We start from the raw sequence: 16,750 nt of genomic DNA, 5'->3' as shown, positions 1-16,750 counted from the left end.
AACTGACGGTGGTTACACTAAGCCTCGATTGAAGAGAAACGAGTGATGACTGAATGCTGCCCGTTCGGACCGTCAGCAAACATTGTGTGTGTCAGAGAGTGAAGTCTACTGCATTAGAGAGATCGTCAATGTGTTCCACATTCAGTTTCAATTGAATTGAATGAAATTTTACAGCACTGATTATTACTATTATTATTATTATTAATATTATTATTATTAAAAGGAAAATATATTTCCTGCAGTACTGCATTGTGACATAAACTGTCATAGCATATTATTTCATATATTATCGTCTTACATTATTTTATGCTACGTTATATTATATTGTATTATGATCAATTATATCGACAACGGGGAGGGGCAGGGAGCGCATCAGGGTATCTTACAAGGAACGAAGGTGAAGGACTGGATGATAGAGTCGATTGTCAACCAGAGTCACGAGGGGGAAGCTTTGTGTTTCTCCCTGAAGGTATGAAGGTATAGCGAAATTCTTTATTATATGGCTGGTTGTTCTTGCTGAAAGGCGCCGGGTCCTCAAAACCCATTTTGGCCTTCTTAACAGCAGTTATATGAAAGCTATCTGATAATCAAATTCGGATCTACTGTAGGTCTACCCGCATACACTGGTAATGCCTTGAACTAATGGTGGCTTCACACATACATACATACCTACATACATACATAACTTAAAACCCTTATATTATAGGTATTTTCTGAACGGGTTTGATGACCAGATGTCAGAAAACGATTTAAAAATTAGTTCTGAACTTCAAGATGGTGAATTTCGGTTGCTTGATATTCCTTGAAAACCATTACAAAATGGATATTTTCGGAAAGGATTTAATTAACATATGCCGGAAACGATGTTTGGTGTCGTCTCGAATTCCAAGATAACACCCTTTGGTTTATCGATATGTTTTGAAAACCCTTTAAAATAAGGTCGACAAATGGTGAGATAACTAAGTCCTCACAAGTCCCTATCTCATACCTCCCCGAGGATCTATGATGACATTTGGTCAATAGAACGGCGTCGACTGGGTGCTATCGCCTTCTGCGTTAGTAGCAGAATGAGAGGGTGCGAAATGGCTTGTAGGTTGAAGCCCATCCTAAAGTGCAGTGTTTATCATAGTATATTACAACATATAATTCTGTTGTTTATTACATAATGTATTATTATCATTATTATTATTATTATTATTATTATTTTTATTATTATTATTATTATTATTATTATTACTATTATTATTATTATTATTATTATTATTATTATTATTATTATTATTATTATTATTATTATTATTATTTTTATTATTATTATTATTATTATTATTATTATTATTATTATTAGAGCGTAACTTACACTGCGACATTAACTGTTATATTGTATCATAGCATATTATTTCACATACTATCGTTGTTAATGTTCTTACTGAGACCGTTGGCGAAAACCTTGATGACACTAGATCAATCTAAAAAACTGACTTCGAATTTCAAGCTCAACCAACTATAATTCAGAGTTCACTAATTTATTCTAAAAGCTTTGTTCAGTGATGACACGTGCAGTAGCTAATGATAACTGATATTGGCCTCGTATTGAATGCGATAGAATAGTACCAGTGGTGAATATATCGATAACGAACGATCCCGAAAGGTAGTCGATCTTGCCTAGTACTACCTGGTTATCAGTGCAATGAAACGAATGTATTATTTAATTAAGAGTGAACGAGACCGAGTGATCTTCGGGTTGTGGATCACATTTTGTGTTGCCAGACGGAAGGCTTTATCAGAGCGTTAACATGCCGCCCGCCTTGAAATCGCTTGGATTTCAAATTTATCTAATATAATTTTGTTTTAACTGCTATCCTAAACTAGCATTATTCTACGTAATATGTATCATGATTGCAAATTCAATTAATAACTCATATTCTATCTTTTGTATGATGAATGACAGCATCTGGTTGACCGTTTGTGACTGTGATTCACTGGAATTGATGGACTGTATGTTCAGTTGTGCATGGATGTTGTTCCTGGGTGAGTGATGAGATAAAGTTTCGTGTTGATTTCGATATTGCTATTTTCGGATGACGTCATGACTGGACTACGCTGACAGGGTGTTTGTAACCGTATTCGAATTGTGCTTATCTTCCTTCAATTGATGTAGTTTCTCTGGAACAGAACATAGGGTGCTTTTTAAACCGAAATGATGAGCATTATAAGAACTTGCCTGAAGCGGAGGCCTCCTGGCCTCCGCGGGTGCACTGAGCACCGACGATGATGATGACCACTACATACATTAGTCGGGTGATACAACCAATGAAGACGACGATCACGTGCTGCGTGAGACTGCTACAGTTCTAATTCTGCATTGGCCTTGACCTTCAACCGGGTGATCAATCCTTATGATGGCCTGGAGTGGCACTGGCAGCAAAACCGAGAAACGGGCCCATTACTCGGCTAGAGAAATTTGGTGTGCTAGCAGCCTTGCTGTGATCAGAATAAACTTTCTTAACCGATGCAAAATACGAATCAATGTCCCAAAACCATGCGTGGACCATGCTTTACATCACAAGAGTAATTTTACTAAGGCGATTGACGGAGTGGAATGGTGACGATGGATGACCTATTGACTTCTAAACGATGTCTGTCCCATAGTTGGGACAGAGATGACTGAATGGTGGAATGCGGAGGACCCCCAATAGGAGTCCTCCGCGGTGCCGAAGCACTGCCGTTGGAAGGACTTTAGCTTGCCTTCAAGTGGGACTTCTCGTCGTTGTCCCTGATAGGAAGGATGCAAATCTTAGATATGCTTCTTTTGTAGACGCCATCTTTGGTTCGCACAGATACAACCCGAATGTTGTCATCTGCACTGATAAAAACTTCTGCTATGCGTCCTAATTGCCACTTTTGGGGAGGTAGGTTGTCCTCTTTAATTAGAACCATAGTGCCAACAGCAATATTGTTACGCTGCCGTGTCCATTTCGTTCTGTTGTGTAGATCCGATAGGTACTGCGTTTTCCATTTCCGCCACAGCTGCTGAACTAAACTTTGTGTACGTTGCCAAAGTGATAGACGATTCTCGGGAATTGCTTGTAAATCTGGTTCAGGAACTGCTGTGAGCGGCCTTGCAACCAGGAAATGTCCGGGTGTCAATGCAGAGTAATCGTAAGGATCATTGCTCATAGGTGTTAATGGGCGTGAGTTGAGAATGGCAGCAACTTGCTGAACTGTGGTATTTAGTTCGTCGTATGTTAGTGTTCTGGCGCCTATAGTCTTGCGGAAGTGATTTTTGAAGGACTTGACCGCAGCCTCCCATAAACCACCGAAATTCGGAGAGCGCGGTGGAATGAATTTGAATTCAATGCCTTCTTCTTCTGAAGACTTTATCATTGTATGTTGAAACTGCTGGTTGCACAGCTGCCTACGTAGTTCTTCTAGCTCTCGGTTTGCTCCAACGAAGTTTGTGGCATTATCACACATGACTAGCAGTGGTTTTCCACGGATTGCTACAAAACGTTTGAATGCAGCTAGAAATGCTTGCGTTGACAGATCTGAAATCACTTCTAAATGTACTGCTTTAGTTGTTAAGCAGACAAAAATGCACACAAAGGACTTCACCACTAAGCTTGGTCGAACTGGATAACGAATGTAGAACGGTCCACAAAAATCGATACCGACCTTACTGAACACTGCTGCAGGAGTAACGCGAACGGATGGCAAATCAGCCATCAACTGCTCGTGTACTTTGGGTTTGTTACGAAAACATTGAACACATCGATAAATTGTCCAACGTGCTAGATCCCGAATACGAGTTGGCCAAAACCTCTCTCTAACGGCAGCTATGAGTAGTTGCTGACCGGCGTGGAATAGCTTGCGATGATAATACTGCATAATAGACTTCGTCAAAGGGTGTTGATGGTGAATGATCATAGGGTGTTTACGACTTTCGGACACTGGTGCATTAGATAATCGTCCACCAACTTGAATAATCCCATTAACCAGACGAGGATTCAGTGCTGATAATTTGGATGATGCCTTTACAGGTTCTCCCTTAGACAAAGATGCTATTTCTTCCGCAAAACTCTCATGTTGTGCAATTCGAACCAAAACTATCACTGCTTCGTCGTATTCCACAGAAGATAAATAATTTAACCGTTTTCTAGTGCGGTTGTTAGGCATCGCATTATGTATGAAGCGACGTATCCATGCTACCATTCGAACAAGATCAGGAAACGATGATTTACGCAAAAACAAGTTATTCAGAGGTTTTGTGTGAACAGGAAGCGATGCGGTAGGTTTTTCTTCTAACAGTGGACTGTTTGGTGGAGACATTACGTCCGCTGACTTTGGCCAGGTTGAATGTTGCTGGCGCATCCAAAGTGGACCTTCAAACCATCGTGGTTGGTATTGCAACTGAGCGGGTGTCGAACCCCGCGATATAATATCTGCTGGATTATCTGCACCGGCAATGTGATTCCAAACTCCCTTTTTGGTGATATGTTGTATCTCAGATACACGGTTAGCAACGAAAGATTGCCAACGACATGGTAACGATGAAAGCCAGCACTTAACTATCATGGAGTCCGTCCAAAAATAAACCTTGCCTGGAGGTTCGAAGCTACTGCATAACTTTTCATACAGATGACTCAGCAATAACGCTGAGGATAATTCCAATCTTGGAATGGATTGTTTCTTTTTCTTCCGACTGAGATCTTCTAATGGGGCTACTCGAGACTTAGACATTATCAAACGAACGCTAACTGATCCATCAATTGCTTCACATCGAAGGTATAAGCAAGCACCATACGCAGCCTCTGAAGCGTCGCAGAAACCGTGAAGCTCCGTAGAAACCAAGTTACTAGAGAAGTCGATCCATCTGGGAACAGAGAATGTTTCGAGAGCTGAGAGATTCAACCGGTACTGAATCCAAAAATTTTGCAGTTCCAGTGGCAAAGGTTCATCCCAATCTGATTTCAGCTTCCAAAGTTTCTGGAGGAAGATTTTGGCCTGAACGATGACTGGGCCGATGAGACCAATGGGATCGAAAATTCGAGCTGTGTCTGACAGTACTAGTCGCTTGGTGATAATTGACTCTGTATTCCAGTGTGGCACGGCGAATCTAAAGCAATCATTTGCTGGTTCCCAGATTATTCCAAGCGTTTTGACAGTAGATGTGGACGAATCGAGTTCTAGTATGGCACGATCATCTCTAAGTTCTGATGGAATAGAGGATAGGAGCTCCTGACTATTGGAACTCCATTTTCGCAGATTGAACCCAGCCGAATTCGTTAGATCTATGAGCGCTGATGCGAGAATGACTCCCTCTTCTATACTGTCTGTACCCGTCAACAGATCATCAACATAAAAATCATTTGCTACTACTCTGGCTGCTGTTGGATGTGATTGTGCGCCTTCACTACCTAGCCTTTGAAGACATTTGGTCGCAAGATATGGTGCAGATGCGGTACCATATGTTACTGTAGTCAGCTGGTAGGTCCTCACTGGCTCGGTTGGCGCGTTTCTCCACAAAATGCGTTGCAATGGCTGATCTTCCTCTGCTACCTTTACCATACGGTACATTTTTGCCACATCAGCTACTAACGCAAATTTATGAGAACGAAATCTCAAGGTAATTGACAACAAATCCTGTTGCACTACCGGTCCCACAAGCAATCCATCATTCAAGGAAACTCCTGTAGACGATCGACAAGATGCATCGAAGACGACACGTAGCTTCGTCGTAGTGCTGTGGGGTTTGATTACAGCATGATGAGGCATGTAGTAAGAAAGCATTTCACCGCCATTCTCATAAATTTCTCGCATATGGCCCATGGATAAGTATTCTTCGATGAATTCGCTATATAACTTCTTCAATGTGATATTTACAGCAAGTCTCTTTTCTAAACCGAAGAATCGTTTCAATGCAATGGATTTTGAGTCACCCAATTGATCAATAACGTAGTTTTTCTTAGGAAGAGTGACAATGAATCTTCCATCTGAGTCACGAACAGTTGTTCTGTCGAATATTTCCTCACACATCGTTTCTTCTACCGAATGAGTGCTTCGATTATTGCAGGACTCTAGTTCCCAAAATTTAGCGAGAAGATCCCGAAGATCAATTGATGCACACGTATGTGTAATGGTTCTAGGAATCTCCAAATTTGTACCCGGTACACGTCCAGATACAACCCATCCAAAGACGGTTTTTTGTAAGATGGGTCCATTTTCTGACAACTTCATTCTTTCATTTAACAGTAGATCGTAATAATACTCAGCACCGATTATGAGATCTATAGATCCAGGTTCACAAAAAGTTGGATCTGCTAAAATGACGCCTGCCGGAATGGCGAGAGTCCGACTGTTGACCGCCTGCAATGGCAGCTTCGAGGTGAGTTTCGGCAATACGTGAAGTTGAACGTTTTCCGAATACGATGAAATATCCAACGATCGTGGAGCTATCGTCGCTTCTACGCTTTTTGTAGATTTGGCTATAGAACCACCGATTCCTCCCACGGACAGGGTACTGGCAGTCTCTGGTAACTTCAGCGATTGGAACAGAGTTGTAGTAATAAAACAATATTCTGAGCAAGAATCGAGAAGAGCTCTCGCTATCAGTGCATTTCCGTAGAAATCCGATACGCGAATCAAAGCGGTAGATAGTAAAACTTGACGTTGTGGTGTATGTGTGTTTGCAGCTAGAGTGTTTGTACTGGGAGTACGATCTGTGGTGGGTGGTGGGTGTGTTTGCGGTTGCGAATTTGCGTTTGCGACGTGTAATGAGCTTGTAGATGATCCAGTGTTCTGAGTGAGTGTGGTATGGTTCTGGGCTAGTGTTTGTGTTTGCTGAATGTTCGCTGTCTGTTGCCGATTTTGTGCACGTGGGACGGAGGGATCGGTTTGCGGTGCTGTCGACGACGACTTCCCTCCGATGAAAGATCCAGAATGTAAGAGTGTGTGATGTTTTTGATGGCAATGTTGGCAGAATCCCTTCGTGCAAAACCGAACAAGATGCGTCGGAGATAAGCAATTCAAGCACAACCGACAACGTTTCACCATCTCGAATCGCTCAGACACCTTCAATTTGATGAATTTCTGGCACTTAAATGCAGAATGTTGAGCTTCTCCGCAGAATGGACATCGATTGGAAGACTGTACAGATGTATGAGACACTGTGAACTTCGGTTTCTTTGTTTCACTGTGAACCGATTTAGGTGGAGCAATTGATTGAAGGACGCAACATTGATTTCGAAGAAATGACATCAAGGCGTCGTAGGTTGGAACATCTTTCGAACTATAGTGTGACTCCCAGTGTCGTAACGTAGCCTGATCTAGCCTCGAACAGATCATGTGAACTAATATTGTGCTCCATTGAGACGAATCCTCTCCAACTTTCTCCAACATCTGCAAATTACGGTCGAATTCGCCTATAAGATGACTCAACGCCTCGTAGTTTTCACGTTTCATCGGTTCAACAGCAAATAACGCATCCAGATGAGCCTTGACTATTAGTTTTCGGTTTTCATAACGTCTCTTCAACAAATCCCAAGCAATTGGATAGTTAACTACCGACATTTCTATTGACGAAATCTCTTGCAACGCTTCGCCGATCAACGATGATCGAAGATACGAAAATTTATCGATTGCATTTAATTGATCGTTGCGATGAATCAAACTTTGAAACATATCACGAAATGTGACCCAGTCACTTGTTTTGCCTCCAAAGCTAGGTAGACGAATATCGGGAAGCTTGACTCTTGATACCGAGTTGGTAGTAGTTAATATTGGAGTAGGTGCAACGTCAGTGGGCACTTGTGTAGGTGTGTTAGCTGATTTCAAACTTTGCAATAACGATTTCAGCTCACAGTAGAGATCTTCGGCGTTCTGTATAATTTGAGAGTGTTCAATTTCTCGCCTTTCCGCGAGGGTTTCCAAACGAACAGCACGTTCTTCTACTGTTTCCTTGCTATCGCTTGCTTCCTTCTCGTCATCTTCGTCAGTTAACAGCTCAATTTTTCTTCGAACCACGTAGAATTTTTTCATCGCGGTTTCCAGAAGCTCTAAACGATTATCTATCTGACTAGTATGCTTCTCCGCCTTAAATTTTTGCAAAAACTGTTTGGCACCATTGAAGGTGCTTTGTATCTGTCTCTCCTGCCGTTTCAAATCCTTTAATTCACTGGACATTGTTGCACCAAGCACACCCAAACTATTCAATTGCAATCAATATCACTACTGCACTGCACTCAGAATGTAACAATTTAATTCACAGTTTAGATTCACAAATTTGTTTCACTCGACGCGATCCGCGATTCAACTCGACGTCCCAGAGGTGACAGAAAATTAAACAACTCAATAAATTTGACTGCAGCGAGGGGAACCGACCAAGCGAATAAACGAGCAAAATAATGCCAGCAGAACCAAGACCATCCGCCAATCTCAAACTCAGGGATCACAAAATTCGCATGCAAAACTAAGTTTTATCTGTATAATTTTTTATTGAAAATGACCACCTTTTTCCACGGGTGCACGTCTCATGCATGACGCCACCACAGATCACATGCAAGCTTGTACTTCCCTTCAAATCTTTTGTTATGTCGAATTTCTCCGCTGATCCAGATTCCGTATATCCATCCGAAGCTCGTGGTTCCAAGTTGGCAGACTCCGATACCACGCGGTAAAAAGCGTAATGATGTAGCAGTAATATCAAAATGGCGGTCTTTTGTCGTCTTACTGACGCCACTATTGTTCAAACCGACGCGATGCCAAACTGAATAGGTCACTCTTTGTCGAATGATCGCCCAACGGTCCACCGGTTTAAACTATCCGGTTCGAAGGACCAAAAATGTTAATGTTCTTACTGAGACCGTTGGCGAAAACCTTGATGACACTAGATCAATCTAAAAAACTGACTTCGAATTTCAAGCTCAACCAACTATAATTCAGAGTTCACTAATTTATTCTAAAAGCTTTGTTCAGTGATGACACGTGCAGTAGCTAATGATAACTGATATTGGCCTCGTATTGAATGCGATAGAATAGTACCAGTGGTGAATATATCGATAACGAACGATCCCGAAAGGTAGTCGATCTTGCCTAGTACTACCTGGTTATCAGTGCAATGAAACGAATGTATTATTTAATTAAGAGTGAACGAGACCGAGTGATCTTCGGGTTGTGGATCACATTTTGTGTTGCCAGACGGAAGGCTTTATCAGAGCGTTAACAATCGTCTTACACTATTTTATGTTATTATATACTATGTTGTATGGTATTATACTGCATTGCATTATATCATATTATATTGTATTATATTATATTATATTGTAGGCTTTATTATGAGTAGTACTACGTACCTCTGCGCAAAATATAAATTTGTTTTCCTTATAAGTTATCATTTTTAAAGTAAATTTTAACTAAATATCAAGGTCGTCACAAGGTGAGCTTGGTCCTCACTGGTTCCTGTTACATGCCTACACGTGTATCTGTGGTGACAATTGGTCGATGGAATGCGTTGATGGCAGAATGAGAGGATGAGAAATGACATATAAATTGAAGTTATATAATATCATAGCATATCGCAACATATCATTTTATTCATTCTATTATTTATTATATAATTCATTGTACTATATTATGTTGTTTTTTATTATTATTTTCATTATTATATTTATTGTTATTATTATTAATTCGTCATCAATAATAATAACATATATTATTTTTGTAGAGGTGGATATTATTATTGTTATTAGAAGAGAAATATTCTACTTCCTGCAGTATTGCGAAGATAGAAGAGCATAACTGACACTCTACATTAACTGTTATTTTATATATTGATTTATAATATATTATATTGTATGACATTGTATTATATTATATTAAATTAAAATATATTATACTATATTATGTTATATTATATAATTTTGTAGTATTTAAGTATTATTATTATTATTAGTATTTCTATTGTTTCTATTAGTATTATTTTTATGATTATTATTATTACTATCGTTACCATTATTATAATCTTTATCATTATCAGCTACATTTTCATTTCCATACTACAAATTTCACTTTACACATATAATATTAAATTGTATCATATTATATTACGTCATATTTTGTGGTATTATATTATATTACATTGTACTATATTATACTATATTATGGTACAATGTTTGGTATTGTTTTATATAGTATTGTGATGCATTTTTTTTTTAATACACAATTATAAGTGTATTATATTGCATTGTGATGTATTACATTTTTATATTTTATGCATAATAATATTTTATTATATTCAGTGTAGTATAGTGACCAAACTATATTATAATATATTATGGTATATTTTACTATATTATGTCACATAACATTATGATACTATTATATTCATCATAAAATATTATAGTAGACTATAATACACTGTACCATACGATTTTGCATCGTTTTATACTATATTATGTTTTATTGTATTATACTGCCGGAAATTATATTAAAGTGTATTATGTTACATTGTATAATACTATGTTCAAGTACATTGTAAGGGAAGAGGGATGGGAGTGCATCAGGGTATCTTACAAGTGAATGACTGGATGAAGGAGTGAAATGTCAACCCGATTCACAGGGGAAAGCTGTGTGTTTTCCCCAGAAGGTCTGAAATGAGTAAGACGCACCCTTCTAACAAGCAAACCATCAGGCAGGTTTAAGCTGGTACAGCGAATTCTTTTATTATATGGCCGGATGTTATTGCTGGAAGGCGCCGGGTCCTCAAAGCCCATTTTGGCCTTCTTAACAGCAGTAATATGAAAGTTATCTGATAATCAAATTCGGATCTACTGTAAGTCTACCTGCATCCACTGGTAATGCCTTGAACTGATGGTGGCTTCACACACACATACATATACATACATACATGTTTTGAAAACCCTTTAAAATAAAGGAATTTTCGGAACAGATTGGATACCAATAAACGTTTCAATATTCTATGTGGTGACTTCCGGTATAGTGTTTTCATGGAATACCAAGTTCAACGAATGCAGTAATAACTTTCAAGGAGTACTAATAAACTGAAGTCGCCATCTTTAAATCCGTTCCAAAAATACCCATATTGTAGTAATTTCTTTTTTGTTTCGTTTCATTGTACGCCAAAACCTCTTTTTTACGTAGGTTCGTAAAAAAATAGTATTCGTAGGGATGGTAAGAAGGTTCTTCGAAGTTGTGATTCGTTTCTCAGCCATGGATATGCAAACGGTAGCGGTAGAATACATTAATCCTTGTACATTCTACACATTCAAAATTCTACAGCCTGCTACAACTGCTTCATGGTACATTTACGAAGAGAAAGAGTAGCAGCAACGATCAGAACGGTACAGGTAAAACTAAATTTTGTTCTACTTCATTCTACCTTTTCTTGATTGTACGGCCTTGTACTGCTGCTTGAAACTCCCGTAGCTTTCAAAAATGTACTGTAGCTTATTACCGCCAACGAAGAAAATGTATTCTACCGCGGACGAAAATGTATTCTACCGCTGTACCAAAGATAAATAATAAAGACATGTATGTGCTTACAAATATTTAAAAAAATCTGGTCCGTTCCCGGTACTTTCTAAAATGACCGCACTCACCGTTTGGTGGAGCGCGAGATTAATTGCATTGTTATCAAAGTGTGCCATGAAATCTCAATATATACATATGAGCTAACGTATCGAAAGGGTTCTCACGGTTTGACATTTGCATTAGAAATACAATGATGAGATCTCAGCAGTGCAACCAATTTATCACCATTGGTACCAGTTTCACGGAGGACCGTTAATGTGCACTAAAAAAAAGATCGTGACTGTCATGTCTGGATATTCGTTTGTGGCTGTATTTTACGGTGTTTGCTCAGAAGGTGTGTATTGAAAGGTTGATCAAATTGATCTTTCACATGCATAAGTATTATGTTTGGGTATAGACGAATTATTTATCTATTTGAACAACTGGTTATATTTTATTGAACTAGGAATTCGTTAAAATTATTGATAACCTTTTTGCCTTTCTCATATAGAAAGGCTATGCAATCACTGTGAAAATCGACTTTTTAACCGAGGCCCGGAGGGCCGAATGTCATATACCATTCGACTCAGCTTGACGAACTGAGCAAATGTCTGTGTGTGTGTCCGTCCGTGTGTGTGTGTGTGTATGTGTGTGTGTGTATGTAACAAAAATATGCACTCACTTTTTTCAGAGATGGCTGAACCGATTTTCACAAACTAAGATTCAAATAAAAGGTATTATGATCCCATAGCTTGCTATTGAATTTCGTTTGAATGTGATTTCCGGTTCCGGAGTTATATGGTAATATGTGAAAATTTGAGAAAAAGTTTACACTCAATTATATCTGGAACAACTCAACCGATTTTCGCAAACTTAGATTCAAATGAAAGGTCTTATAATACCCTAAAAATTTGTGGAACATTTTATCTGGATCTGACTTCCGGTTCCGGAACTAAAGCGTGATAAGTGGAAAATTACCAATTTTATTAGTATTTTTCCACGAACGATGGTTAAAAACAGGTACAAATCCCATAAAACTGTCTGATAAATTCTTCTAGTTTGCAGAGCTTGTTAGTTTGTGGGCATAAAAACTTAATTCGGCACTACTGGTCCCCTCTTTTCCTGTTCCGAGAGCACCGAAAGTGGAGAAGAAAAACTCCTAAAACCGAATTCACTTCGATTTCTCTGCGATGCTTGAACCGATTTTCACAAATCTTTATTTGAATCAAAGTTCATACTGTCTTTAAACCTACTGTGAAATAGGTTTATAGGCGTGCTTTGTTCTATTTCGTACACGTTGTGTAGTGATGTCAATAATAATAATTATAATCTCACTACATGTTTCATGCTACTGATTCATGCTGTTTAGCACGCAGTAGTAACAGAAACGCAGGTTCGTTTCGTTAGATTTAGTTTAATTGGTTTAAACGAAATAGAGCATGAGATAGTAAGTATAAGGTTAACTATGTTCAAAACTGTTCCAATTTGTAGGTCATATTTGTTGGTAGCAAACGAACCAACTTCGGCTATTCCGTTCATCTGAATCCGGTTTCGGGAGAATTGAAAATAGTGATTAGAAACTACAAAAAGGATCTCAAGAAAAGTCTTACAGTTTCATACGGAATTCCTTAATTTGTTGTGGATACTACTTTCGGTTCCGGAACTACAGGTTAAACAGGATTTATAGGGTTTGTGAGATTAGATCCAAACAAATTATCCTATTCCTATTCAATAAACAGTTGTTTTTGCGAATTTCACGGTTATATTTATGGTGTAATGAGTAATATGAGAAAGGCATCATTACACCACTAGGTGGATTAAAATAGGTTTTTAACAATGCAATTCGTTATCTGGTATCAAGACCTGTTTTTACATGATGAATTGCATTTGCATGAGGCTATCTTGTGAACTTTTTGTGTTGACTATATTTTATGTTTAGAATAATACAGACTAATAAAAGATTAAAATTTATGGCTATAGAAATGGATTCATTTTACGTAGGGTTATTGTACTAATAATCATTTCATTTGTGGAGCTACCACGTTATATTGAGGATTACGCGACTACCAATCAACAAATTATGATAAAATCGGATGAAATATTTTTGTTTCGGCTCTGAAAAATAAGATTACGGCATAATTGTGTATAATACTGGTGTTATTACTTTCGCGAATGCACTCAGAATGCACCATATTTCAGCTTATTGAGATACGGAGCTGAAATGAATGAAGGTACCGTTACCCTACTAAGAAAAAAATCAAGTTTTCTGAAGCGGGCAATTTCATTTTTTCGTTGCATTTTTATTACTAGTTATATCTTATATATTTATTATTTTTTTTTTCTAAGGGATTCTTCAGGAAACTTTTTTAAGTCTCTTCAACGGAAACACAGAAGCCTTTTCCTGTAATCTAGCCATGCATACAATATGTTTAGGATGTGTCTGCAACCCAATAGAAACTAGGTTTAATAAAATAAGGACAAGAAATTTGATTTACTCTTCGAACCTTTTGTCGATGTTACTATCTTTGAAGATGTATTTTTATTGAACAATCAGTATTTCTTGTACAACTCTCTCCCAACTCGAAAAATCAAATGTCTAGTTTAAACAAATTGTTAATTTTCGCTACGTTTAGAATTAAAGTGTCTCGAAGTGGAAATCATTTTTTGTCAAATTTTGTTTTTCTGTAAATCCCAAACAAAAGAATAATTCATCGTATAATCTATAAAAGGTGCGTTGACTTTTAATTGATTCCGATTAACATGAGCATAAAAAATTGAAATGGTAAATTTCTGTTTTACTAATATACGTAGGATGCTTTCTAGCGATAATCATCAACACAAATTAAATTTCGAATAATTACATAATCTACTGAAATTGAAAAGCTAAATACTGAAATTGAAAAGCTAATAGTCTTCGATATCTGAATATTTTCCATGTTTTGGGCAGTAAGCCTAATGTTTTTTCGAGCACACTTAAATAAATCGATTTTGTGGGACCAAAGATGATATTTTACCACGTTTTCATCCAAACCGACCAAATTAGCAATAATGTTCTATAGCTTACCAAACTTCAGTATGGAGTGATTAATAATTTAGTATAAAATTATGAAGAAATGAGTCTAAGCTCAGCTCTACCGACCGATCGGTAAATGATACTTTTTACTGATCTTATTGTTGAGCTGTTCAATATTATACCGATTTTTTCTTACTGGAGGAGGGTGGCCCAAACTTCCCGCTGTGGGTTAAGTCGCCATTCCAGCGTTTCTCAGATATAGCGTGGGTGTTAGCTCTATCTAACCTAACCTAACAATTATCATGAAGGTTTCCGTTTGACAAAGTCAGTACAGTTGAAATTATTTGTGCATCAGAGATTTGATTTTCTTCGAGTTTACTGAAGTGGCTCTAGGTATGTAAATATAGTAGATATTTTTTAACACAAGGTGCATTAGTTTCTTGGGAAGCTTTCGATTGATATAACCGATTTTTGACTCAATTCTGTGTTTAGTGCGTAACAGATTGAAAAGTGTAAAAAACGGTAGTGGTCATAAGTCAACACTTTTCAGGTGGTCCTTAGGTTGCTGTCAAAGAGAACGCAATATGCAAAGCATCTTCTTTTCTCTTTCTAATGTGACACCTTTGGAAAAAAATATAAATGAACAATCAGCTGACGGGGATAGCAAGACGACGATCATACCAATGGAAATAAATTTGGATGACCTGCATGTTGTAGTACAGTACAAAACTTTTTCTTGATACATATGATTGACGATAGTACAAATAGAGTATAATGAATCTAACTATGCCTATTTAAGTTACTATTCTAATTTGTTTCTTTAGTACTGTGTTTAATTATTGATTATATTTTATTGTGAACCGCACTCATTAATCCGTTAATTTGTTCTCAAAATACCAAAACCTTCTAACAGGCAGAGTTCCGAATATTTCCATTCCGAGTGAGTTTTTCATTCTTTTCGATCGAAATACTAATTGATCTTATATTTTTTGTTCACATCACGGTTTGAATGATTTTACACGTATAAATATATCATTTCGGAACTAGTCTTTCGATTTGATACGAAGTTACTGAGAATCCATCAAACCATTTCAAAAATATCTTTCGCCCACTACTTTCCGTAATCAGTAAAGTCGAATTGAGTTTACTTGTCCATCAATTAACAATTCCAGAAAACATGAATAATTTATTGAACTAATCACAAAGTCACTGTGCGATCTAATGGCGTTTTCGTTTTTAATTTGCACTACACCGGTGCAGTGCTACACTGAGGCATGAATAAACGAACAAAAATGACGAAAACAAACAGTAACCATTGACTACAATAAACGATTCCATTGCACAGAGCTACACCAAACTTTTGATGAGTGCTACACCAGTGGTATCGGTGCAGAAAAAGTGTAGCTCTGGTGTAGTGCAATTGGTAAAAACGAACGGTTTCAGTGCAGCTTTCGCTACACCAGTGTAGTGCAATTTAAAAACGAAAACGACATAAGTGAACTGATTCAAACGGTATAAGACTCTCGGCCCTACGAGCCTTTATTCAAAAGTTGATTCTCACAGTGATTACATAATTTCTTTATTTGAAAAACATAAATAATTCTGCAACTTAATAATTTTACTTCAAAACATTTTTGGCTCGAGAAAAATACTTCATTAATACCCTCTGGCAAAACCAACCATTAATACCTCCTGGCAACGATCAAAAGCTTAAAACCGGGGTTAAATAAATGATATTAGCAATACTACTTTACAAACATTCTGAATTAGAGAAAATCATCTTTGAAATAGCAAAGCATATAGGCAATGTGCTGCGCTTACTGTTACTCAAAGCTGAAAGTTTATTTTATTCAAGTTTATAAGTAAGATACCTTTTCAATTCATTTGCTTACATTTAGTCTTCCTAAAAATTCACTTCTCTCAGAATTTTACGTTTCACTAACGATCGAATGTATTTGCTTCTAGCGCTAATTAATAAAGGTATTTTAATAAAGAATTGTATAGTTGAATTTTACAGTATTACTTGTTGCAGAATAAATATAGATAACTGCCATTCCGATCCACGTTGCTCCAATCAATGTACTGTCAATTTTATCCGGATCTTGAACAATCACACGTTGGTCAACTGTGCCAGACACTGAATTGGTACAGTGATGCCAGAACAGATAGCGTTATTCGGGATTTGGTTCGTAAAAAGAGGTAACGTAAAAA

At 37.5% G+C, this 16,750-nt stretch overlaps 1 protein-coding gene across 1 annotated transcript; it reads right to left on the bottom strand.

Annotated features, from left to right (window-relative positions):
- Nucleotides 1-2,739: 2,739 nt before the first annotated feature.
- Nucleotides 2,740-8,181, bottom strand: LOC131434315 (uncharacterized). The gene has a single exon (XM_058600980.1). The coding sequence runs from the start codon at nucleotides 8,179-8,181 to the stop codon at nucleotides 2,740-2,742; it is 5,442 nt and encodes a 1,813-aa protein (XP_058456963.1).
- Between the last annotated feature and the right edge of the window lie 8,569 nt (nucleotides 8,182-16,750).

Source organism: Malaya genurostris, chromosome 3 (assembly GCF_030247185.1).
Source record: "Malaya genurostris strain Urasoe2022 chromosome 3, Malgen_1.1, whole genome shotgun sequence".
NCBI classification, from domain to species: domain Eukaryota; kingdom Metazoa; phylum Arthropoda; class Insecta; order Diptera; family Culicidae; genus Malaya; species Malaya genurostris.
The sequence above is the reverse complement of the archived record's forward strand: the minus strand, read 5'-3'. Positions and strand labels throughout refer to the sequence as shown.